The 23,997-nt window shown below is 65.5% G+C and overlaps 4 protein-coding genes across 4 annotated transcripts; all 4 read right to left on the minus strand.

Moving 5' to 3' along the window:
• Positions 1 to 695: 695 nt before the first annotated feature.
• Positions 696 to 4,238, minus strand: LOC139183872 (double homeobox protein 4-like protein 4). Its single transcript, XM_070792175.1, has 6 exons — positions 4,205 to 4,238; positions 3,108 to 3,262; positions 1,992 to 2,304; positions 1,768 to 1,882; positions 1,655 to 1,709; positions 696 to 1,535 (listed from the first exon to the last, which is right to left on the minus strand). Exons 1-6 carry the CDS (start codon positions 4,236 to 4,238, stop codon positions 696 to 698), a joined length of 1,512 nt encoding a protein of 503 aa, XP_070648276.1.
• A 2,318-nt stretch (positions 4,239 to 6,556) lies between these two features.
• LOC139183873 (double homeobox protein 4-like protein 4) lies at positions 6,557 to 10,099 on the minus strand. Its single transcript, XM_070792176.1, has 6 exons — positions 10,066 to 10,099; positions 8,969 to 9,123; positions 7,853 to 8,165; positions 7,629 to 7,743; positions 7,516 to 7,570; positions 6,557 to 7,396 (listed from the first exon to the last, which is right to left on the minus strand). The coding sequence occupies exons 1-6, from the start codon at positions 10,097 to 10,099 to the stop codon at positions 6,557 to 6,559; spliced, it is 1,512 nt and encodes a 503-aa protein (XP_070648277.1).
• Positions 10,100 to 12,415: 2,316 nt separating this feature from the next.
• LOC139183874 (double homeobox protein 4-like protein 4) lies at positions 12,416 to 15,958 on the minus strand. Its single transcript, XM_070792177.1, has 6 exons — positions 15,925 to 15,958; positions 14,828 to 14,982; positions 13,712 to 14,024; positions 13,488 to 13,602; positions 13,375 to 13,429; positions 12,416 to 13,255 (listed from the first exon to the last, which is right to left on the minus strand). The coding sequence occupies exons 1-6, from the start codon at positions 15,956 to 15,958 to the stop codon at positions 12,416 to 12,418; spliced, it is 1,512 nt and encodes a 503-aa protein (XP_070648278.1).
• Positions 15,959 to 18,276: 2,318 nt separating this feature from the next.
• LOC139183875 (double homeobox protein 4-like protein 4) lies at positions 18,277 to 21,819 on the minus strand. Its single transcript, XM_070792179.1, has 6 exons — positions 21,786 to 21,819; positions 20,689 to 20,843; positions 19,573 to 19,885; positions 19,349 to 19,463; positions 19,236 to 19,290; positions 18,277 to 19,116 (listed from the first exon to the last, which is right to left on the minus strand). The coding sequence occupies exons 1-6, from the start codon at positions 21,817 to 21,819 to the stop codon at positions 18,277 to 18,279; spliced, it is 1,512 nt and encodes a 503-aa protein (XP_070648280.1).
• Positions 21,820 to 23,997: the final 2,178 nt, after the last annotated feature.

Here is a 23,997-nt window from a genome sequence, read left to right on the forward strand (position 1 = left end):
GCAGCATTCTAGGGATACCTGCAGGGCGTGCCGGGGGCTTGAAGCTGAGTCCCAGACGCGGGCTCTGCCCACCCCCACCCCCCCCCCTCCCCCGACCCCCCTCTCCCTCCCTCCCTCTGTCCCCAACTCCCCCCGCCTCCCTCCCTCTCCCGCTCTCCCACTCAGCCTTCCCCAACTCTCTCCCTGCGCCCCCCACCCACTCGGCCCCCTCCCACCTGGCACCTCCCACCCTCCCACCTTCGCACTCCCCGGTCTCCCGCTCCCCCTCCCTCTGCTGCCCCTGGCATAGGGAAGGAGTTCTCCTTCCCTATGTGGACTGCTGGAAAGACGGGACCAGAAGACAGAAGAGCCAGACACAAAGAACTTGTGCCGGGCACGGGGTTTCTTTCCCGGGCCCATGGAATGTTCCCTCTGAGGCAGCCCCTTGGTCACTGCCATGCAGGGAGGGCTTGAGGCTTCAGGTAGGGTGTCCCCGTTTGGGGCGGGGCCCAGCTTCCCAAAGGTCCAGCACTCGGGTTTGTCCCCAGGGTTGTCCGTAGACATCCCGTCTGTATTCTCTCCTCTTCCCACACAAAACAGCTCCCACCCACCCACCCACCCTCCCTCCCTTTCCCCGAGCTCCGTGGCCCCACATCCCAGGCAAGGAGACCTGAACGTGGCTAGGGGGAGAAGGTGGCCCCTTCCTTCCTCTCCCTCTAAGCCCCAGGGCCTGGGGAGCCTGGCAGCATGTCGAGGAGGGCCTGGTACTCGTCCTCACTGAGGGGTGTTTCCAGGGTGGCCTCAACTCCTTCTTCCCCCGCAGGGGACCCCGGGGAAGACCAGGGCGTGTCCTGGATGGCCGTGGCAGCCAAGATTTCCTCTAGGAGGCTGGGTGGCCCGGGGAGGGCTGGGTGGGGCCCTGCGACGACAGGAGAGGACCCCGGAGAAGGGCCCGGCGAGCCCGGGAGGCCCGCGGCAGCCAGGAGCTCGCCCGGGAGGGCGAGGTGTGCTCGTTCATCGGCAGAGGGCCCCAGGGAAGGCCCCGGCGTGTCCGGGGTGCCCGTGGCCGCCAAGAGCTCGTCTAGGAAGCTGGGTGCCCCTGGGAGGGCAGGGCCCACCCCTTCGTCGGCAGCGGCCCCCGGGGAAGGCGCCTGCGTGTCCGGGACGCCCGTGGCCGCCAAGAGCTCATCTAGGAGGCTCGTCGAGCTTGGAAGGCTGGGGGCCTGGGGCTGCGGCTCCAGCGGAGGGGCCGTGCCTTCGCCGGAGGGTGACTCCGGCCACCGCGGGATGTGTGTCTCCGGCTGCCCAGGCGGCAGGATGGCCCCTTGCCCAGGCAGCCCGGGGGCCGTGACGGCAGGGGAGCACGCGGCCCAGGGAGCTGCTCCCTGGGGAGGAGGCGGTGGCCTCCCACTTGGCTGGAGGGCCGCCGGGCTGGGCTGGACCACGAAGATCATCAACGGCTGGCCCACGCAGACCCCAGAGGCAGCCCCGGGCACCCAGAAAGTGGGGGCCCCAAAAGGAGCAGCTGCAGCCAAGGGTGGCATGCTCTCCTGTGGCTGAGAGGGGCGAAGGGGAGGAGAGGTGCTCTGGACAGCGGGTGGGGCCCTTCGGTCCTCTGGAGCAGGAGTCGTCGTCGTGGCTGGTGCGCCGCCTGGCCCCTGGGCCCGGCCGTTGCCGGGCCCGCTTGGGCTCCGCTGGGGGTGCCGAGCTCTTCGGTTTTGAAACCATATCTAGGGGAGCAAAAGGCAGACAGGCACATCAGAAGCCGTGGCCGTCCAGATCACCCACCGTGCTGGCGCCGCGGCGGCGCCCGTTCGACAGCCCGCCCGGCCGCCCGGCCTCTGGTCTGTCAGGCCCAGGGCGACTTCTGCAGGGCCATTTTCTGCAAACGAATCCCTTGGCCCTGGGAAATGAGGGGTGCCCGCACGGCCAGAAGCGGCCCAAAACCCTCCACTCAGGCCGCCGACTTTCGGCCCCTTCCCCCCCAAGCCCCAGCCCCAGCCCCAGCCTACGTGTATCCAGCTCCAGACGCTTGGCAGGGCTGAACCCTCCTTGCTCCTGGGCCACGTCCTGGGCCCGTGCGCTGGCTGGAGAACTTACCTGGATGCGAGGTTCTGGGATTCCCGTCTGACGGGCCAGTTCCTCCCTGGCGGCAATCCCCGGGAAGCGATCCCTCGTGAAGGCTTGCACGAGGATCCTGGTCTGAGAAGGAGAGATGACTGTCCTCTTTCTCCGGGCCTCTCTGGCCGAGTCTTCTACCAACGAAAGGAACACACCGAGAGGGGAGGACGTTAAGGCCCGTGGGGCGTTCACGGCACAGACACCCTAGAGGGTGTGGAGGGGAGGGAGAGGCCCACACCCCTGAATCACTACAGGTGGCTCTGCCGCCGGGGCAGGGCTCTAAGGAATACACCCACAGATGGATCGCGTGCCTGGGTCCCTGGTGGGCGCGTGCGTGTGCACGCACACTCCCCACACACGCATGTCCCTGGGTGTCTCTCTCCTCCTCCGGCCTTGCCGCCGAGTGCCCTGAAGCATGGTCCTCGGCCAAGGCTGCCCGGGCAGCCGGAGCCTAAGGTTCCCGACGGGGGCTGGGGAGGGGGTGCGAAGGGGGAACCCTGCGGCCCGCCCACGCCGACTGGGGGCGTCTTGCCCCGATCTGGGACACTGATGGGGGCAGCAACCACACAGCCCTGTTTCCTCCTCCTCCTCACCCCCCCTCCCCCCTGACCCCCCACCCCCACCCCCGTGGTGTTTCTGGGCCTCCCGTGCTCATCCACCAGCAGAGAGTATTCTCTGGCAAGAGGGGGGAGGGTTCGGGACCCCCTCTGGGGGACTTGCCTTTGGAGAGAACGCTGGCTAATTTACCTTGAGAGGAAGACTGAGGTCGGGGAGGTGGCGACGGTGGCCTGGGCGTGGACGTTGGCCCCCCTTCCCCTTCTTGGCGCACGTGTTCAGACGGCGGCCGGCTCTGCTTTGACCGTCTTCTACGTTGGTTTTGAAACCAGACCTAGGGGCAAACAGAGAGAATTCCTTCTCAGGAGAAAGGCCGCCAGATGCTTTCAGCTGCCTTGGATCGGCATGGAGAGCCTTGAAAGGGAGAACGGGTGGAGAGGCGGGGGGCCTACCTGAACTCTGCTTTCGTCAATGCCGAGCTCTCGGGCCAGTCGTTCTCTGGTCGCTATCCCAGGGTAGGGGTTCTGTTGAAAGAGCGCTTGCAGGGCGTCCTTCTGGCTCGGCTTCAGAACGAGCCTCCTCCTTCGAGATCCTGTGGCGATGGGGCCTGTGGAAGAAGAGAAGAAAGGGAAGCGCCTCAGACCAGAGCACCTGGTGGAGGACTCGACGGAGGAGCCCAAGCATGCTCCCCGCCCAGGGCAGTTGCCCCTGTGCCTGAGCAGAGCCGGGAGCCCGGGGACGGGGTGTGCATTTGGAAGTCGCTTGGCTACAGCCCGACAGCCAGGCTGAGAGGCAAGGGGCGGTAGCCCCCACACCCACCCCCACCCAGGCCGGAATGCAAGAAACGCGAGCAAGCAGAAAGGAAACCAAACCCAGCCCCAAAACAAAGGCGGCAAAGAGTCCCCACCCCCCACCCCACCCCCACCCCCACCCCCACCCCCCCCGACGAAGACCACGACACTATCCCGCCGCATGTTTCCACCCGTCTGGTCGAGATGCCTGGGAAACGTCTGGATGGGGCTTCTCCCACATTTCCCTCCATCACGATGCCAACGGGAGGGGACCTGGCTTCTCCGGGCTAACACGAGCACGGGCCATATTTGCCGCCAGTAGCGGAAAAGGAAAGGGAAACGAAGCGAAGCCCAACCCTCAATGGCAGAAGGCACCAGGCCATTGTTGTGAGAAAGCCACTGAAGGAGGCCAAGCCCCAGAGCTCCCCGACTCCCATTCCGGCAGGAAGAGGAGGATAAAGGGCCCCATCCCAGCCCCCGCAACCCCCACCCCCCACCCCCACCCCCACCCCCACCCCCTTCAAACAACACCGTCTTCCCAGAAAAGAGAAGGGAGAAGCCACGTGTGTGCCAAAGGAGCAAAACGAACAAACGATGCCCCTTTGGGCACAGCCGACTCCTGGGAACCGTGGCCCCAGCCGGCCGGTCCCTGCCGTTCTCGGTGGTGGGTGGACACGTTTGCCGTGAACCCGTGGCCGAGGCGATCCACGGATCCCCCGAGACGTGACCCGACCCCAGGGACCCGAGGGCGAACGTACCGCGTGAGGTGCTGGAGGAGCCGGACGAAGCCATGGTGGGAGAGCCGCACGGACGCTGCAGACTGCTGGCCTAGTGGGCCGGGACCCAGCCGCTCAGGACCTTGGAGAGCGGGAGGCGGCTCCGCCCCTATTTATGTAAATAGGGGTGGGTGCGTAGATGGAGGGGACGCCCCTGGCCTCTTTCGCAGGAGAGACCCTGGACAAGAATCCAGTGGAGCCAGTGGGCTTCCACGGGCCCGGCCCGTGCCCCAGACCCCCAAGGTCCACCGTTGGGCTGGGCGGGCAGTTCGGGGGCTTTGGTTTGTGGCCCTCCCACGCAGCGGGTGGGGTCAACCCCGGGCCCAGGGGCCGTCAGCAGTGCCCAGAGAGCTAACTGCCCGGGAATTCCCCTGGGGTCCCTTTGACGTGGCCGGCCACGCCCCCTTGCCCAGCCTGCCTTGCCTTCCAAGCCGCTCTGGGTTTTCCCGCCTTTTCACATTCCACACGTCCCTTGACCTCAATTGCCCCCGCCGGCTCCTGCGAGGCATGGCGGGACACCCGATGCTCTCTCCAATGCCTCCACCTAGATCCCTCGCTTTCCTTGCCTCCGTTCCCCACGCCCCTCCCCAACTCCTCCGTGCCCTCTTGGCGTCCTTTCCCTGCAGCAGTCCCAGACCACCACCCCCAGGGCTTTGAGCCGCCTGGAGCTCAAGGCTCCGGCCAGAGATGTGAAGGGCCAGCGTCTCAAACAGCAGCTCGTGCCATTTGGGGCTTCTTCATGTGGAGCCTGAGGCCCGCGTCTCCCCAGCCCACCCCCCAGCCCAAGTGCCCTGGAGATACCCGCGAAAGGGGACAGACAGTGTACAACCTACCCCCGCGCGCCCCCCCCCCCCAACACACACACACACACACACACACACACACACACACACACACACACACACTGTTAGGGAGGAGGTTCCACTAAGCCAAGGAAGGAAGCATGGACGTTCTGGACACAACGGAGCCGTCACCCGTGCGCCAACAAGGTGACATGGAAAGAGCGTGTGCTTTCTCGAAGACATGGAGGGCGGCGAGGAGGAGGAGGAAATCAGGAGGCCGGAGCAGACAAAGGAGGAAGAAGGCGGTGTCAAGCACCGCGGGGGATGGACGATGAGAGGCACTTCTCTTTGCGCGGTGAACAGGGTGAAAAGAGTGAACTGAAAAGAAACGAACGAGCCACAGCAGCACACCACCACCGCACCCCGCCCCCAACTCCCCCTGCCCCCACCCCACCGTCTGGGCCGATGTATTCTTTGGCCAGCCGGGCTTCTAAACCCACCACGGGGCTTCACGTGAGAACAGGCAGGCGTTCGTATGTACTTCAAAACCATGGGGCCTGTGAAACTCAGGAACGGGTTTGCAAGTAAAGCACGTATGTCTGTCTGTATGTCTGCCGGTGACGGGAGGATGCTGGCGGCAGGGCGAGCTGAGTCACTGTACTGTGAGGGTCAGAGAGAGAGACAGGGAGATGACGGGCCTTTGCAGATATACGACCGGGCATGTGGGCACACATGGACAGGGAGTCTGGTCGTGAAAGCGGTTGTGTGGGTAGGTCCCTACTGCTGGCTCCGAGGATCTGACCTCCGGACACCCGCCCAGAGAAGGCACCTTGAAACCCAGGGAAACGTGTCCCTGACGCAGCATTCTAGGGATACCTGCAGGGCGTGCCGGGGGCTTGAAGCTGAGTCCCAGACGCGGGCTCTGCCCACCCCCACCCCCCCCCTCCCCCGACCCCCCTCTCCCTCCCTCCCTCTGTCCCCAACTCCCCCCGCCTCCCTCCCTCTCCCGCTCTCCCACTCAGCCTTCCCCAACTCTCTCCCTGCGCCCCCCACCCACTCGGCCCCCTCCCACCTGGCACCTCCCACCCTCCCACCTTCGCACTCCCCGGTCTCCCGCTCCCCCTCCCTCTGCTGCCCCTGGCATAGGGAAGGAGTTCTCCTTCCCTATGTGGACTGCTGGAAAGACGGGACCAGAAGACAGAAGAGCCAGACACAAAGAACTTGTGCCGGGCACGGGGTTTCTTTCCCGGGCCCATGGAATGTTCCCTCTGAGGCAGCCCCTTGGTCACTGCCATGCAGGGAGGGCTTGAGGCTTCAGGTAGGGTGTCCCCGTTTGGGGCGGGGCCCAGCTTCCCAAAGGTCCAGCACTCGGGTTTGTCCCCAGGGTTGTCCGTAGACATCCCGTCTGTATTCTCTCCTCTTCCCACACAAAACAGCTCCCACCCACCCACCCACCCTCCCTCCCTTTCCCCGAGCTCCGTGGCCCCACATCCCAGGCAAGGAGACCTGAACGTGGCTAGGGGGAGAAGGTGGCCCCTTCCTTCCTCTCCCTCTAAGCCCCAGGGCCTGGGGAGCCTGGCAGCATGTCGAGGAGGGCCTGGTACTCGTCCTCACTGAGGGGTGTTTCCAGGGTGGCCTCAACTCCTTCTTCCCCCGCAGGGGACCCCGGGGAAGACCAGGGCGTGTCCTGGATGGCCGTGGCAGCCAAGATTTCCTCTAGGAGGCTGGGTGGCCCGGGGAGGGCTGGGTGGGGCCCTGCGACGACAGGAGAGGACCCCGGAGAAGGGCCCGGCGAGCCCGGGAGGCCCGCGGCAGCCAGGAGCTCGCCCGGGAGGGCGAGGTGTGCTCGTTCATCGGCAGAGGGCCCCAGGGAAGGCCCCGGCGTGTCCGGGGTGCCCGTGGCCGCCAAGAGCTCGTCTAGGAAGCTGGGTGCCCCTGGGAGGGCAGGGCCCACCCCTTCGTCGGCAGCGGCCCCCGGGGAAGGCGCCTGCGTGTCCGGGACGCCCGTGGCCGCCAAGAGCTCATCTAGGAGGCTCGTCGAGCTTGGAAGGCTGGGGGCCTGGGGCTGCGGCTCCAGCGGAGGGGCCGTGCCTTCGCCGGAGGGTGACTCCGGCCACCGCGGGATGTGTGTCTCCGGCTGCCCAGGCGGCAGGATGGCCCCTTGCCCAGGCAGCCCGGGGGCCGTGACGGCAGGGGAGCACGCGGCCCAGGGAGCTGCTCCCTGGGGAGGAGGCGGTGGCCTCCCACTTGGCTGGAGGGCCGCCGGGCTGGGCTGGACCACGAAGATCATCAACGGCTGGCCCACGCAGACCCCAGAGGCAGCCCCGGGCACCCAGAAAGTGGGGGCCCCAAAAGGAGCAGCTGCAGCCAAGGGTGGCATGCTCTCCTGTGGCTGAGAGGGGCGAAGGGGAGGAGAGGTGCTCTGGACAGCGGGTGGGGCCCTTCGGTCCTCTGGAGCAGGAGTCGTCGTCGTGGCTGGTGCGCCGCCTGGCCCCTGGGCCCGGCCGTTGCCGGGCCCGCTTGGGCTCCGCTGGGGGTGCCGAGCTCTTCGGTTTTGAAACCATATCTAGGGGAGCAAAAGGCAGACAGGCACATCAGAAGCCGTGGCCGTCCAGATCACCCACCGTGCTGGCGCCGCGGCGGCGCCCGTTCGACAGCCCGCCCGGCCGCCCGGCCTCTGGTCTGTCAGGCCCAGGGCGACTTCTGCAGGGCCATTTTCTGCAAACGAATCCCTTGGCCCTGGGAAATGAGGGGTGCCCGCACGGCCAGAAGCGGCCCAAAACCCTCCACTCAGGCCGCCGACTTTCGGCCCCTTCCCCCCCAAGCCCCAGCCCCAGCCCCAGCCTACGTGTATCCAGCTCCAGACGCTTGGCAGGGCTGAACCCTCCTTGCTCCTGGGCCACGTCCTGGGCCCGTGCGCTGGCTGGAGAACTTACCTGGATGCGAGGTTCTGGGATTCCCGTCTGACGGGCCAGTTCCTCCCTGGCGGCAATCCCCGGGAAGCGATCCCTCGTGAAGGCTTGCACGAGGATCCTGGTCTGAGAAGGAGAGATGACTGTCCTCTTTCTCCGGGCCTCTCTGGCCGAGTCTTCTACCAACGAAAGGAACACACCGAGAGGGGAGGACGTTAAGGCCCGTGGGGCGTTCACGGCACAGACACCCTAGAGGGTGTGGAGGGGAGGGAGAGGCCCACACCCCTGAATCACTACAGGTGGCTCTGCCGCCGGGGCAGGGCTCTAAGGAATACACCCACAGATGGATCGCGTGCCTGGGTCCCTGGTGGGCGCGTGCGTGTGCACGCACACTCCCCACACACGCATGTCCCTGGGTGTCTCTCTCCTCCTCCGGCCTTGCCGCCGAGTGCCCTGAAGCATGGTCCTCGGCCAAGGCTGCCCGGGCAGCCGGAGCCTAAGGTTCCCGACGGGGGCTGGGGAGGGGGTGCGAAGGGGGAACCCTGCGGCCCGCCCACGCCGACTGGGGGCGTCTTGCCCCGATCTGGGACACTGATGGGGGCAGCAACCACACAGCCCTGTTTCCTCCTCCTCCTCACCCCCCCTCCCCCCTGACCCCCCACCCCCACCCCCGTGGTGTTTCTGGGCCTCCCGTGCTCATCCACCAGCAGAGAGTATTCTCTGGCAAGAGGGGGGAGGGTTCGGGACCCCCTCTGGGGGACTTGCCTTTGGAGAGAACGCTGGCTAATTTACCTTGAGAGGAAGACTGAGGTCGGGGAGGTGGCGACGGTGGCCTGGGCGTGGACGTTGGCCCCCCTTCCCCTTCTTGGCGCACGTGTTCAGACGGCGGCCGGCTCTGCTTTGACCGTCTTCTACGTTGGTTTTGAAACCAGACCTAGGGGCAAACAGAGAGAATTCCTTCTCAGGAGAAAGGCCGCCAGATGCTTTCAGCTGCCTTGGATCGGCATGGAGAGCCTTGAAAGGGAGAACGGGTGGAGAGGCGGGGGGCCTACCTGAACTCTGCTTTCGTCAATGCCGAGCTCTCGGGCCAGTCGTTCTCTGGTCGCTATCCCAGGGTAGGGGTTCTGTTGAAAGAGCGCTTGCAGGGCGTCCTTCTGGCTCGGCTTCAGAACGAGCCTCCTCCTTCGAGATCCTGTGGCGATGGGGCCTGTGGAAGAAGAGAAGAAAGGGAAGCGCCTCAGACCAGAGCACCTGGTGGAGGACTCGACGGAGGAGCCCAAGCATGCTCCCCGCCCAGGGCAGTTGCCCCTGTGCCTGAGCAGAGCCGGGAGCCCGGGGACGGGGTGTGCATTTGGAAGTCGCTTGGCTACAGCCCGACAGCCAGGCTGAGAGGCAAGGGGCGGTAGCCCCCACACCCACCCCCACCCAGGCCGGAATGCAAGAAACGCGAGCAAGCAGAAAGGAAACCAAACCCAGCCCCAAAACAAAGGCGGCAAAGAGTCCCCACCCCCCACCCCACCCCCACCCCCACCCCCACCCCCCCCGACGAAGACCACGACACTATCCCGCCGCATGTTTCCACCCGTCTGGTCGAGATGCCTGGGAAACGTCTGGATGGGGCTTCTCCCACATTTCCCTCCATCACGATGCCAACGGGAGGGGACCTGGCTTCTCCGGGCTAACACGAGCACGGGCCATATTTGCCGCCAGTAGCGGAAAAGGAAAGGGAAACGAAGCGAAGCCCAACCCTCAATGGCAGAAGGCACCAGGCCATTGTTGTGAGAAAGCCACTGAAGGAGGCCAAGCCCCAGAGCTCCCCGACTCCCATTCCGGCAGGAAGAGGAGGATAAAGGGCCCCATCCCAGCCCCCGCAACCCCCACCCCCCACCCCCACCCCCACCCCCACCCCCTTCAAACAACACCGTCTTCCCAGAAAAGAGAAGGGAGAAGCCACGTGTGTGCCAAAGGAGCAAAACGAACAAACGATGCCCCTTTGGGCACAGCCGACTCCTGGGAACCGTGGCCCCAGCCGGCCGGTCCCTGCCGTTCTCGGTGGTGGGTGGACACGTTTGCCGTGAACCCGTGGCCGAGGCGATCCACGGATCCCCCGAGACGTGACCCGACCCCAGGGACCCGAGGGCGAACGTACCGCGTGAGGTGCTGGAGGAGCCGGACGAAGCCATGGTGGGAGAGCCGCACGGACGCTGCAGACTGCTGGCCTAGTGGGCCGGGACCCAGCCGCTCAGGACCTTGGAGAGCGGGAGGCGGCTCCGCCCCTATTTATGTAAATAGGGGTGGGTGCGTAGATGGAGGGGACGCCCCTGGCCTCTTTCGCAGGAGAGACCCTGGACAAGAATCCAGTGGAGCCAGTGGGCTTCCACGGGCCCGGCCCGTGCCCCAGACCCCCAAGGTCCACCGTTGGGCTGGGCGGGCAGTTCGGGGGCTTTGGTTTGTGGCCCTCCCACGCAGCGGGTGGGGTCAACCCCGGGCCCAGGGGCCGTCAGCAGTGCCCAGAGAGCTAACTGCCCGGGAATTCCCCTGGGGTCCCTTTGACGTGGCCGGCCACGCCCCCTTGCCCAGCCTGCCTTGCCTTCCAAGCCGCTCTGGGTTTTCCCGCCTTTTCACATTCCACACGTCCCTTGACCTCAATTGCCCCCGCCGGCTCCTGCGAGGCATGGCGGGACACCCGATGCTCTCTCCAATGCCTCCACCTAGATCCCTCGCTTTCCTTGCCTCCGTTCCCCACGCCCCTCCCCAACTCCTCCGTGCCCTCTTGGCGTCCTTTCCCTGCAGCAGTCCCAGACCACCACCCCCAGGGCTTTGAGCCGCCTGGAGCTCAAGGCTCCGGCCAGAGATGTGAAGGGCCAGCGTCTCAAACAGCAGCTCGTGCCATTTGGGGCTTCTTCATGTGGAGCCTGAGGCCCGCGTCTCCCCAGCCCACCCCCCAGCCCAAGTGCCCTGGAGATACCCGCGAAAGGGGACAGACAGTGTACAACCTACCCCCGCGCGCCCCCCCCCCCAACACACACACACACACACACACACACACACACACACACACACACACACTGTTAGGGAGGAGGTTCCACTAAGCCAAGGAAGGAAGCATGGACGTTCTGGACACAACGGAGCCGTCACCCGTGCGCCAACAAGGTGACATGGAAAGAGCGTGTGCTTTCTCGAAGACATGGAGGGCGGCGAGGAGGAGGAGGAAATCAGGAGGCCGGAGCAGACAAAGGAGGAAGAAGGCGGTGTCAAGCACCGCGGGGGATGGACGATGAGAGGCACTTCTCTTTGCGCGGTGAACAGGGTGAAAAGAGTGAACTGAAAAGAAACGAACGAGCCACAGCAGCACACCACCACCGCACCCCGCCCCCAACTCCCCCTGCCCCCACCCCACCGTCTGGGCCGATGTATTCTTTGGCCAGCCGGGCTTCTAAACCCACCACGGGGCTTCACGTGAGAACAGGCAGGCGTTCGTATGTACTTCAAAACCATGGGGCCTGTGAAACTCAGGAACGGGTTTGCAAGTAAAGCACGTATGTCTGTCTGTATGTCTGCCGGTGACGGGAGGATGCTGGCGGCAGGGCGAGCTGAGTCACTGTACTGTGAGGGTCAGAGAGAGAGACAGGGAGATGACGGGCCTTTGCAGATATACGACCGGGCATGTGGGCACACATGGACAGGGAGTCTGGTCGTGAAAGCGGTTGTGTGGGTAGGTCCCTACTGCTGGCTCCGAGGATCTGACCTCCGGACACCCGCCCAGAGAAGGCACCTTGAAACCCAGGGAAACGTGTCCCTGACGCAGCATTCTAGGGATACCTGCAGGGCGTGCCGGGGGCTTGAAGCTGAGTCCCAGACGCGGGCTCTGCCCACCCCCACCCCCCCCCCTCCCCCGACCCCCCTCTCCCTCCCTCCCTCTGTCCCCAACTCCCCCCGCCTCCCTCCCTCTCCCGCTCTCCCACTCAGCCTTCCCCAACTCTCTCCCTGCGCCCCCCACCCACTCGGCCCCCTCCCACCTGGCACCTCCCACCCTCCCACCTTCGCACTCCCCGGTCTCCCGCTCCCCCTCCCTCTGCTGCCCCTGGCATAGGGAAGGAGTTCTCCTTCCCTATGTGGACTGCTGGAAAGACGGGACCAGAAGACAGAAGAGCCAGACACAAAGAACTTGTGCCGGGCACGGGGTTTCTTTCCCGGGCCCATGGAATGTTCCCTCTGAGGCAGCCCCTTGGTCACTGCCATGCAGGGAGGGCTTGAGGCTTCAGGTAGGGTGTCCCCGTTTGGGGCGGGGCCCAGCTTCCCAAAGGTCCAGCACTCGGGTTTGTCCCCAGGGTTGTCCGTAGACATCCCGTCTGTATTCTCTCCTCTTCCCACACAAAACAGCTCCCACCCACCCACCCACCCTCCCTCCCTTTCCCCGAGCTCCGTGGCCCCACATCCCAGGCAAGGAGACCTGAACGTGGCTAGGGGGAGAAGGTGGCCCCTTCCTTCCTCTCCCTCTAAGCCCCAGGGCCTGGGGAGCCTGGCAGCATGTCGAGGAGGGCCTGGTACTCGTCCTCACTGAGGGGTGTTTCCAGGGTGGCCTCAACTCCTTCTTCCCCCGCAGGGGACCCCGGGGAAGACCAGGGCGTGTCCTGGATGGCCGTGGCAGCCAAGATTTCCTCTAGGAGGCTGGGTGGCCCGGGGAGGGCTGGGTGGGGCCCTGCGACGACAGGAGAGGACCCCGGAGAAGGGCCCGGCGAGCCCGGGAGGCCCGCGGCAGCCAGGAGCTCGCCCGGGAGGGCGAGGTGTGCTCGTTCATCGGCAGAGGGCCCCAGGGAAGGCCCCGGCGTGTCCGGGGTGCCCGTGGCCGCCAAGAGCTCGTCTAGGAAGCTGGGTGCCCCTGGGAGGGCAGGGCCCACCCCTTCGTCGGCAGCGGCCCCCGGGGAAGGCGCCTGCGTGTCCGGGACGCCCGTGGCCGCCAAGAGCTCATCTAGGAGGCTCGTCGAGCTTGGAAGGCTGGGGGCCTGGGGCTGCGGCTCCAGCGGAGGGGCCGTGCCTTCGCCGGAGGGTGACTCCGGCCACCGCGGGATGTGTGTCTCCGGCTGCCCAGGCGGCAGGATGGCCCCTTGCCCAGGCAGCCCGGGGGCCGTGACGGCAGGGGAGCACGCGGCCCAGGGAGCTGCTCCCTGGGGAGGAGGCGGTGGCCTCCCACTTGGCTGGAGGGCCGCCGGGCTGGGCTGGACCACGAAGATCATCAACGGCTGGCCCACGCAGACCCCAGAGGCAGCCCCGGGCACCCAGAAAGTGGGGGCCCCAAAAGGAGCAGCTGCAGCCAAGGGTGGCATGCTCTCCTGTGGCTGAGAGGGGCGAAGGGGAGGAGAGGTGCTCTGGACAGCGGGTGGGGCCCTTCGGTCCTCTGGAGCAGGAGTCGTCGTCGTGGCTGGTGCGCCGCCTGGCCCCTGGGCCCGGCCGTTGCCGGGCCCGCTTGGGCTCCGCTGGGGGTGCCGAGCTCTTCGGTTTTGAAACCATATCTAGGGGAGCAAAAGGCAGACAGGCACATCAGAAGCCGTGGCCGTCCAGATCACCCACCGTGCTGGCGCCGCGGCGGCGCCCGTTCGACAGCCCGCCCGGCCGCCCGGCCTCTGGTCTGTCAGGCCCAGGGCGACTTCTGCAGGGCCATTTTCTGCAAACGAATCCCTTGGCCCTGGGAAATGAGGGGTGCCCGCACGGCCAGAAGCGGCCCAAAACCCTCCACTCAGGCCGCCGACTTTCGGCCCCTTCCCCCCCAAGCCCCAGCCCCAGCCCCAGCCTACGTGTATCCAGCTCCAGACGCTTGGCAGGGCTGAACCCTCCTTGCTCCTGGGCCACGTCCTGGGCCCGTGCGCTGGCTGGAGAACTTACCTGGATGCGAGGTTCTGGGATTCCCGTCTGACGGGCCAGTTCCTCCCTGGCGGCAATCCCCGGGAAGCGATCCCTCGTGAAGGCTTGCACGAGGATCCTGGTCTGAGAAGGAGAGATGACTGTCCTCTTTCTCCGGGCCTCTCTGGCCGAGTCTTCTACCAACGAAAGGAACACACCGAGAGGGGAGGACGTTAAGGCCCGTGGGGCGTTCACGGCACAGACACCCTAGAGGGTGTGGAGGGGAGGGAGAGGCCCACACCCCTGAATCACTACAGGTGGCTCTGCCGCCGGGGCAGGGCTCTAAGGAATACACCCACAGATGGATCGCGTGCCTGGGTCCCTGGTGGGCGCGTGCGTGTGCACGCACACTCCCCACACACGCATGTCCCTGGGTGTCTCTCTCCTCCTCCGGCCTTGCCGCCGAGTGCCCTGAAGCATGGTCCTCGGCCAAGGCTGCCCGGGCAGCCGGAGCCTAAGGTTCCCGACGGGGGCTGGGGAGGGGGTGCGAAGGGGGAACCCTGCGGCCCGCCCACGCCGACTGGGGGCGTCTTGCCCCGATCTGGGACACTGATGGGGGCAGCAACCACACAGCCCTGTTTCCTCCTCCTCCTCACCCCCCCTCCCCCCTGACCCCCCACCCCCACCCCCGTGGTGTTTCTGGGCCTCCCGTGCTCATCCACCAGCAGAGAGTATTCTCTGGCAAGAGGGGGGAGGGTTCGGGACCCCCTCTGGGGGACTTGCCTTTGGAGAGAACGCTGGCTAATTTACCTTGAGAGGAAGACTGAGGTCGGGGAGGTGGCGACGGTGGCCTGGGCGTGGACGTTGGCCCCCCTTCCCCTTCTTGGCGCACGTGTTCAGACGGCGGCCGGCTCTGCTTTGACCGTCTTCTACGTTGGTTTTGAAACCAGACCTAGGGGCAAACAGAGAGAATTCCTTCTCAGGAGAAAGGCCGCCAGATGCTTTCAGCTGCCTTGGATCGGCATGGAGAGCCTTGAAAGGGAGAACGGGTGGAGAGGCGGGGGGCCTACCTGAACTCTGCTTTCGTCAATGCCGAGCTCTCGGGCCAGTCGTTCTCTGGTCGCTATCCCAGGGTAGGGGTTCTGTTGAAAGAGCGCTTGCAGGGCGTCCTTCTGGCTCGGCTTCAGAACGAGCCTCCTCCTTCGAGATCCTGTGGCGATGGGGCCTGTGGAAGAAGAGAAGAAAGGGAAGCGCCTCAGACCAGAGCACCTGGTGGAGGACTCGACGGAGGAGCCCAAGCATGCTCCCCGCCCAGGGCAGTTGCCCCTGTGCCTGAGCAGAGCCGGGAGCCCGGGGACGGGGTGTGCATTTGGAAGTCGCTTGGCTACAGCCCGACAGCCAGGCTGAGAGGCAAGGGGCGGTAGCCCCCACACCCACCCCCACCCAGGCCGGAATGCAAGAAACGCGAGCAAGCAGAAAGGAAACCAAACCCAGCCCCAAAACAAAGGCGGCAAAGAGTCCCCACCCCCCACCCCACCCCCACCCCCACCCCCACCCCCCCCGACGAAGACCACGACACTATCCCGCCGCATGTTTCCACCCGTCTGGTCGAGATGCCTGGGAAACGTCTGGATGGGGCTTCTCCCACATTTCCCTCCATCACGATGCCAACGGGAGGGGACCTGGCTTCTCCGGGCTAACACGAGCACGGGCCATATTTGCCGCCAGTAGCGGAAAAGGAAAGGGAAACGAAGCGAAGCCCAACCCTCAATGGCAGAAGGCACCAGGCCATTGTTGTGAGAAAGCCACTGAAGGAGGCCAAGCCCCAGAGCTCCCCGACTCCCATTCCGGCAGGAAGAGGAGGATAAAGGGCCCCATCCCAGCCCCCGCAACCCCCACCCCCCACCCCCACCCCCACCCCCACCCCCTTCAAACAACACCGTCTTCCCAGAAAAGAGAAGGGAGAAGCCACGTGTGTGCCAAAGGAGCAAAACGAACAAACGATGCCCCTTTGGGCACAGCCGACTCCTGGGAACCGTGGCCCCAGCCGGCCGGTCCCTGCCGTTCTCGGTGGTGGGTGGACACGTTTGCCGTGAACCCGTGGCCGAGGCGATCCACGGATCCCCCGAGACGTGACCCGACCCCAGGGACCCGAGGGCGAACGTACCGCGTGAGGTGCTGGAGGAGCCGGACGAAGCCATGGTGGGAGAGCCGCACGGACGCTGCAGACTGCTGGCCTAGTGGGCCGGGACCCAGCCGCTCAGGACCTTGGAGAGCGGGAGGCGGCTCCGCCCCTATTTATGTAAATAGGGGTGGGTGCGTAGATGGAGGGGACGCCCCTGGCCTCTTTCGCAGGAGAGACCCTGGACAAGAATCCAGTGGAGCCAGTGGGCTTCCACGGGCCCGGCCCGTGCCCCAGACCCCCAAGGTCCACCGTTGGGCTGGGCGGGCAGTTCGGGGGCTTTGGTTTGTGGCCCTCCCACGCAGCGGGTGGGGTCAACCCCGGGCCCAGGGGCCGTCAGCAGTGCCCAGAGAGCTAACTGCCCGGGAATTCCCCTGGGGTCCCTTTGACGTGGCCGGCCACGCCCCCTTGCCCAGCCTGCCTTGCCTTCCAAGCCGCTCTGGGTTTTCCCGCCTTTTCACATTCCACACGTCCCTTGACCTCAATTGCCCCCGCCGGCTCCTGCGAGGCATGGCGGGACACCCGATGCTCTCTCCAATGCCTCCACCTAGATCCCTCGCTTTCCTTGCCTCCGTTCCCCACGCCCCTCCCCAACTCCTCCGTGCCCTCTTGGCGTCCTTTCCCTGCAGCAGTCCCAGACCACCACCCCCAGGGCTTTGAGCCGCCTGGAGCTCAAGGCTCCGGCCAGAGATGTGAAGGGCCAGCGTCTCAAACAGCAGCTCGTGCCATTTGGGGCTTCTTCATGTGGAGCCTGAGGCCCGCGTCTCCCCAGCCCACCCCCCAGCCCAAGTGCCCTGGAGATACCCGCGAAAGGGGACAGACAGTGTACAACCTACCCCCGCGCGCCCCCCCCCCCAACACACACACACACACACACACACACACACACACACACACACACACACACTGTTAGGGAGGAGGTTCCACTAAGCCAAGGAAGGAAGCATGGACGTTCTGGACACAACGGAGCCGTCACCCGTGCGCCAACAAGGTGACATGGAAAGAGCGTGTGCTTTCTCGAAGACATGGAGGGCGGCGAGGAGGAGGAGGAAATCAGGAGGCCGGAGCAGACAAAGGAGGAAGAAGGCGGTGTCAAGCACCGCGGGGGATGGACGATGAGAGGCACTTCTCTTTGCGCGGTGAACAGGGTGAAAAGAGTGAACTGAAAAGAAACGAACGAGCCACAGCAGCACACCACCACCGCACCCCGCCCCCAACTCCCCCTGCCCCCACCCCACCGTCTGGGCCGATGTATTCTTTGGCCAGCCGGGCTTCTAAACCCACCACGGGGCTTCACGTGAGAACAGGCAGGCGTTCGTATGTACTTCAAAACCATGGGGCCTGTGAAACTCAGGAACGGGTTTGCAAGTAAAGCACGTATGTCTGTCTGTATGTCTGCCGGTGACGGGAGGATGCTGGCGGCAGGGCGAGCTGAGTCACTGTACTGTGAGGGTCAGAGAGAGAGACAGGGAGATGACGGGCCTTTGCAGATATACGACCGGGCATGTGGGCACACATGGACAGGGAGTCTGGTCGTGAAAGCGGTTGTGTGGGTAGGTCCCTACTGCTGGCTCCGAGGATCTGACCTCCGGACACCCGCCCAGAGAAGGCACCTTGAAACCCAGGGAAACGTGTCCCTGACGCAGCATTCTAGGGATACCTGCAGGGCGTGCCGGGGGCTTGAAGCTGAGTCCCAGACGCGGGCTCTGCCCACCCCCACCCCCCCCCCTCCCCCGACCCCCCTCTCCCTCCCTCCCTCTGTCCCCAACTCCCCCCGCCTCCCTCCCTCTCCCGCTCTCCCACTCAGCCTTCCCCAACTCTCTCCCTGCGCCCCCCACCCACTCGGCCCCCTCCCACCTGGCACCTCCCACCCTCCCACCTTCGCACTCCCCGGTCTCCCGCTCCCCCTCCCTCTGCTGCCCCTGGCATAGGGAAGGAGTTCTCCTTCCCTATGTGGACTGCTGGAAAGACGGGACCAGAAGACAGAAGAGCCAGACACAAAGAACTTGTGCCGGGCACGGGGTTTCTTTCCCGGGCCCATGGAATGTTCCCTCTGAGGCAGCCCCTTGGTCACTGCCATGCAGGGAGGGCTTGAGGCTTCAGGTAGGGTGTCCCCGTTTGGGGCGGGGCCCAGCTTCCCAAAGGTCCAGCACTCGGGTTTGTCCCCAGGGTTGTCCGTAGACATCCCGTCTGTATTCTCTCCTCTTCCCACACAAAACAGCTCCCACCCACCCACCCACCCTCCCTCCCTTTCCCCGAGCTCCGTGGCCCCACATCCCAGGCAAGGAGACCTGAACGTGGCTAGGGGGAGAAGGTGGCCCCTTCCTTCCTCTCCCTCTAAGCCCCAGGGCCTGGGGAGCCTGGCAGCATGTCGAGGAGGGCCTGGTACTCGTCCTCACTGAGGGGTGTTTCCAGGGTGGCCTCAACTCCTTCTTCCCCCGCAGGGGACCCCGGGGAAGACCAGGGCGTGTCCTGGATGGCCGTGGCAGCCAAGATTTCCTCTAGGAGGCTGGGTGGCCCGGGGAGGGCTGGGTGGGGCCCTGCGACGACAGGAGAGGACCCCGGAGAAGGGCCCGGCGAGCCCGGGAGGCCCGCGGCAGCCAGGAGCTCGCCCGGGAGGGCGAGGTGTGCTCGTTCATCGGCAGAGGGCCCCAGGGAAGGCCCCGGCGTGTCCGGGGTGCCCGTGGCCGCCAAGAGCTCGTCTAGGAAGCTGGGTGCCCCTGGGAGGGCAGGGCCCACCCCTTCGTCGGCAGCGGCCCCCGGGGAAGGCGCCTGCGTGTCCGGGACGCCCGTGGCCGCCAAGAGCTCATCTAGGAGGCTCGTCGAGCTTGGAAGGCTGGGGGCCTGGGGCTGCGGCTCCAGCGGAGGGGCCGTGCCTTCGCCGGAGGGTGACTCCGGCCACCGCGGGATGTGTGTCTCCGGCTGCCCAGGCGGCAGGATGGCCCCTTGCCCAGGCAGCCCGGGGGCCGTGACGGCAGGGGAGCACGCGGCCCAGGGAGCTGCTCCCTGGGGAGGAGGCGGTGGCCTCCCACTTGGCTGGAGGGCCGCCGGGCTGGGCTGGACCACGAAGATCATCAACGGCTGGCCCACGCAGACCCCAGAGGCAGCCCCGGGCACCCAGAAAGTGGGGGCCCCAAAAGGAGCAGCTGCAGCCAAGGGTGGCATGCTCTCCTGTGGCTGAGAGGGGCGAAGGGGAGGAGAGGTGCTCTGGACAGCGGGTGGGGCCCTTCGGTCCTCTGGAGCAGGAGTCGTCGTCGTGGCTGGTGCGCCGCCTGGCCCCTGGGCCCGGCCGTTGCCGGGCCCGCTTGGGCTCCGCTGGGGGTGCCGAGCTCTTCGGTTTTGAAACCATATCTAGGGGAGCAAAAGGCAGACAGGCACATCAGAAGCCGTGGCCGTCCAGATCACCCACCGTGCTGGCGCCGCGGCGGCGCCCGTTCGACAGCCCGCCCGGCCGCCCGGCCTCTGGTCTGTCAGGCCCAGGGCGACTTCTGCAGGGCCATTTTCTGCAAACGAATCCCTTGGCCCTGGGAAATGAGGGGTGCCCGCACGGCCAGAAGCGGCCCAAAACCCTCCACTCAGGCCGCCGACTTTCGGCCCCTTCCCCCCCAAGCCCCAGCCCCAGCCCCAGCCTACGTGTATCCAGCTCCAGACGCTTGGCAGGGCTGAACCCTCCTTGCTCCTGGGCCACGTCCTGGGCCCGTGCGCTGGCTGGAGAACTTACCTGGATGCGAGGTTCTGGGATTCCCGTCTGACGGGCCAGTTCCTCCCTGGCGGCAATCCCCGGGAAGCGATCCCTCGTGAAGGCTTGCACGAGGATCCTGGTCTGAGAAGGAGAGATGACTGTCCTCTTTCTCCGGGCCTCTCTGGCCGAGTCTTCTACCAACGAAAGGAACACACCGAGAGGGGAGGACGTTAAGGCCCGTGGGGCGTTCACGGCACAGACACCCTAGAGGGTGTGGAGGGGAGGGAGAGGCCCACACCCCTGAATCACTACAGGTGGCTCTGCCGCCGGGGCAGGGCTCTAAGGAATACACCCACAGATGGATCGCGTGCCTGGGTCCCTGGTGGGCGCGTGCGTGTGCACGCACACTCCCCACACACGCATGTCCCTGGGTGTCTCTCTCCTCCTCCGGCCTTGCCGCCGAGTGCCCTGAAGCATGGTCCTCGGCCAAGGCTGCCCGGGCAGCCGGAGCCTAAGGTTCCCGACGGGGGCTGGGGAGGGGGTGCGAAGGGGGAACCCTGCGGCCCGCCCACGCCGACTGGGGGCGTCTTGCCCCGATCTGGGACACTGATGGGGGCAGCAACCACACAGCCCTGTTTCCTCCTCCTCCTCACCCCCCCTCCCCCCTGACCCCCCACCCCCACCCCCGTGGTGTTTCTGGGCCTCCCGTGCTCATCCACCAGCAGAGAGTATTCTCTGGCAAGAGGGGGGAGGGTTCGGGACCCCCTCTGGGGGACTTGCCTTTGGAGAGAACGCTGGCTAATTTACCTTGAGAGGAAGACTGAGGTCGGGGAGGTGGCGACGGTGGCCTGGGCGTGGACGTTGGCCCCCCTTCCCCTTCTTGGCGCACGTGTTCAGACGGCGGCCGGCTCTGCTTTGACCGTCTTCTACGTTGGTTTTGAAACCAGACCTAGGGGCAAACAGAGAGAATTCCTTCTCAGGAGAAAGGCCGCCAGATGCTTTCAGCTGCCTTGGATCGGCATGGAGAGCCTTGAAAGGGAGAACGGGTGGAGAGGCGGGGGGCCTACCTGAACTCTGCTTTCGTCAATGCCGAGCTCTCGGGCCAGTCGTTCTCTGGTCGCTATCCCAGGGTAGGGGTTCTGTTGAAAGAGCGCTTGCAGGGCGTCCTTCTGGCTCGGCTTCAGAACGAGCCTCCTCCTTCGAGATCCTGTGGCGATGGGGCCTGTGGAAGAAGAGAAGAAAGGGAAGCGCCTCAGACCAGAGCACCTGGTGGAGGACTCGACGGAGGAGCCCAAGCATGCTCCCCGCCCAGGGCAGTTGCCCCTGTGCCTGAGCAGAGCCGGGAGCCCGGGGACGGGGTGTGCATTTGGAAGTCGCTTGGCTACAGCCCGACAGCCAGGCTGAGAGGCAAGGGGCGGTAGCCCCCACACCCACCCCCACCCAGGCCGGAATGCAAGAAACGCGAGCAAGCAGAAAGGAAACCAAACCCAGCCCCAAAACAAAGGCGGCAAAGAGTCCCCACCCCCCACCCCACCCCCACCCCCACCCCCACCCCCCCCGACGAAGACCACGACACTATCCCGCCGCATGTTTCCACCCGTCTGGTCGAGATGCCTGGGAAACGTCTGGATGGGGCTTCTCCCACATTTCCCTCCATCACGATGCCAACGGGAGGGGACCTGGCTTCTCCGGGCTAACACGAGCACGGGCCATATTTGCCGCCAGTAGCGGAAAAGGAAAGGGAAACGAAGCGAAGCCCAACCCTCAATGGCAGAAGGCACCAGGCCATTGTTGTGAGAAAGCCACTGAAGGAGGCCAAGCCCCAGAGCTCCCCGACTCCCATTCCGGCAGGAAGAGGAGGATAAAGGGCCCCATCCCAGCCCCCGCAACCCCCACCCCCCACCCCCACCCCCACCCCCACCCCCTTCAAACAACACCGTCTTCCCAGAAAAGAGAAGGGAGAAGCCACGTGTGTGCCAAAGGAGCAAAACGAACAAACGATGCCCCTTTGGGCACAGCCGACTCCTGGGAACCGTGGCCCCAGCCGGCCGGTCCCTGCCGTTCTCGGTGGTGGGTGGACACGTTTGCCGTGAACCCGTGGCCGAGGCGATCCACGGATCCCCCGAGACGTGACCCGACCCCAGGGACCCGAGGGCGAACGTACCGCGTGAGGTGCTGGAGGAGCCGGACGAAGCCATGGTGGGAGAGCCGCACGGACGCTGCAGACTGCTGGCCTAGTGGGCCGGGACCCAGCCGCTCAGGACCTTGGAGAGCGGGAGGCGGCTCCGCCCCTATTTATGTAAATAGGGGTGGGTGCGTAGATGGAGGGGACGCCCCTGGCCTCTTTCGCAGGAGAGACCCTGGACAAGAATCCAGTGGAGCCAGTGGGCTTCCACGGGCCCGGCCCGTGCCCCAGACCCCCAAGGTCCACCGTTGGGCTGGGCGGGCAGTTCGGGGGCTTTGGTTTGTGGCCCTCCCACGCAGCGGGTGGGGTCAACCCCGGGCCCAGGGGCCGTCAGCAGTGCCCAGAGAGCTAACTGCCCGGGAATTCCCCTGGGGTCCCTTTGACGTGGCCGGCCACGCCCCCTTGCCCAGCCTGCCTTGCCTTCCAAGCCGCTCTGGGTTTTCCCGCCTTTTCACATTCCACACGTCCCTTGACCTCAATTGCCCCCGCCGGCTCCTGCGAGGCATGGCGGGACACCCGATGCTCTCTCCAATGCCTCCACCTAGATCCCTCGCTTTCCTTGCCTCCGTTCCCCACGCCCCTCCCCAACTCCTCCGTGCCCTCTTGGCGTCCTTTCCCTGCAGCAGTCCCAGACCACCACCCCCAGGGCTTTGAGCCGCCTGGAGCTCAAGGCTCCGGCCAGAGATGTGAAGGGCCAGCGTCTCAAACAGCAGCTCGTGCCATTTGGGGCTTCTTCATGTGGAGCCTGAGGCCCGCGTCTCCCCAGCCCACCCCCCAGCCCAAGTGCCCTGGAGATACCCGCGAAAGGGGACAGACAGTGTACAACCTACCCCCGCGCGCCCCCCCCCCCAACACACACACACACACACACACACACACACACACACACACACACACACTGTTAGGGAGGAGGTTCCACTAAGCCAAGGAAGGAAGCATGGACGTTCTGGACACAACGGAGCCGTCACCCGTGCGCCAACAAGGTGACATGGAAAGAGCGTGTGCTTTCTCGAAGACATGGAGGGCGGCGAGGAGGAGGAGGAAATCAGGAGGCCGGAGCAGACAAAGGAGGAAGAAGGCGGTGTCAAGCACCGCGGGGGATGGACGATGAGAGGCACTTCTCTTTGCGCGGTGAACAGGGTGAAAAGAGTGAACTGAAAAGAAACGAACGAGCCACAGCAGCACACCACCACCGCACCCCGCCCCCAACTCCCCCTGCCCCCACCCCACCGTCTGGGCCGATGTATTCTTTGGCCAGCCGGGCTTCTAAACCCACCACGGGGCTTCACGTGAGAACAGGCAGGCGTTCGTATGTACTTCAAAACCATGGGGCCTGTGAAACTCAGGAACGGGTTTGCAAGTAAAGCACGTATGTCTGTCTGTATGTCTGCCGGTGACGGGAGGATGCTGGCGGCAGGGCGAGCTGAGTCACTGTACTGTGAGGGTCAGAGAGAGAGACAGGGAGATGACGGGCCTTTGCAGATATACGACCGGGCATGTGGGCACACATGGACAGGGAGTCTGGTCGTGAAAGCGGTTGTGTGGGTAGGTCCCTACTGCTGGCTCCGAGGATCTGACCTCCGGACACCCGCCCAGAGAAGGCACCTTGAAACCCAGGGAAACGTGTCCCTGACGCAGCATTCTAGGGATACCTGCAGGGCGTGCCGGGGGCTTGAAGCTGAGTCCCAGACGCGGGCTCTGCCCACCCCCACCCCCCCCCCTCCCCCGACCCCCCTCTCCCTCCCTCCCTCTGTCCCCAACTCCCCCCGCCTCCCTCCCTCTCCCGCTCTCCCACTCAGCCTTCCCCAACTCTCTCCCTGCGCCCCCCACCCACTCGGCCCCCTCCCACCTGGCACCTCCCACCCTCCCACCTTCGCACTCCCCGGTCTCCCGCTCCCCCTCCCTCTGCTGCCCCTGGCATAGGGAAGGAGTTCTCCTTCCCTATGTGGACTGCTGGAAAGACGGGACCAGAAGACAGAAGAGCCAGACACAAAGAACTTGTGCCGGGCACGGGGTTTCTTTCCCGGGCCCATGGAATGTTCCCTCTGAGGCAGCCCCTTGGTCACTGCCATGCAGGGAGGGCTTGAGGCTTCAGGTAGGGTGTCCCCGTTTGGGGCGGGGCCCAGCTTCCCAAAGGTCCAGCACTCGGGTTTGTCCCCAGGGTTGTCCGTAGACATCCCGTCTGTATTCT

Source organism: Bos indicus, chromosome 7 (genome assembly GCF_029378745.1).
Source record: "Bos indicus isolate NIAB-ARS_2022 breed Sahiwal x Tharparkar chromosome 7, NIAB-ARS_B.indTharparkar_mat_pri_1.0, whole genome shotgun sequence".
In the NCBI taxonomy this organism is placed as follows: Eukaryota; Metazoa; Chordata; class Mammalia; order Artiodactyla; family Bovidae; genus Bos; species Bos indicus.

What these genes read in the sequence shown, in the direction of transcription:
- LOC139183872 (XM_070792175.1), bottom strand. Translation starts at nt 4,238, where the DNA reads ATGGCTTCGTCCGGCTCCTCCAGCACCTCACGCG. An exon ending in CTCCTCCAGCACCTCACGCG is followed by an intron (nt 3,263 to 4,204) that starts GTACGTTCGCCC and finishes CTTCTTCCACAG; the next exon opens with GCCCCATCGCCACAGGATCT. An exon ending in GCGTCTGGAGCTGGATACAC is followed by an intron (nt 1,883 to 1,991) that starts GTAGGCTGGGGC and finishes CTCATTTCCCAG; the next exon opens with GGCCAAGGGATTCGTTTGCA.
- LOC139183873 (XM_070792176.1), bottom strand. Translation starts at nt 10,099, where the DNA reads ATGGCTTCGTCCGGCTCCTCCAGCACCTCACGCG. An exon ending in TTGACGAAAGCAGAGTTCAG is followed by an intron (nt 8,166 to 8,968) that starts GTAGGCCCCCCG and finishes CACACCCTCTAG; the next exon opens with GGTGTCTGTGCCGTGAACGC. An exon ending in GCGGAGCCCAAGCGGGCCCG is followed by an intron (nt 7,397 to 7,515) that starts GCAACGGCCGGG and finishes CGCCCCTCTCAG; the next exon opens with CCACAGGAGAGCATGCCACC.
- LOC139183874 (XM_070792177.1), bottom strand. Translation starts at nt 15,958, where the DNA reads ATGGCTTCGTCCGGCTCCTCCAGCACCTCACGCG. An exon ending in GCCGCCGCGGCGCCAGCACG is followed by an intron (nt 13,430 to 13,487) that starts GTGGGTGATCTG and finishes TTGCTCCCCTAG; the next exon opens with ATATGGTTTCAAAACCGAAG. An exon ending in GCGGAGCCCAAGCGGGCCCG is followed by an intron (nt 13,256 to 13,374) that starts GCAACGGCCGGG and finishes CGCCCCTCTCAG; the next exon opens with CCACAGGAGAGCATGCCACC.
- LOC139183875 (XM_070792179.1), bottom strand. Translation starts at nt 21,819, where the DNA reads ATGGCTTCGTCCGGCTCCTCCAGCACCTCACGCG. An exon ending in GCCGCCGCGGCGCCAGCACG is followed by an intron (nt 19,291 to 19,348) that starts GTGGGTGATCTG and finishes TTGCTCCCCTAG; the next exon opens with ATATGGTTTCAAAACCGAAG. An exon ending in GCGGAGCCCAAGCGGGCCCG is followed by an intron (nt 19,117 to 19,235) that starts GCAACGGCCGGG and finishes CGCCCCTCTCAG; the next exon opens with CCACAGGAGAGCATGCCACC.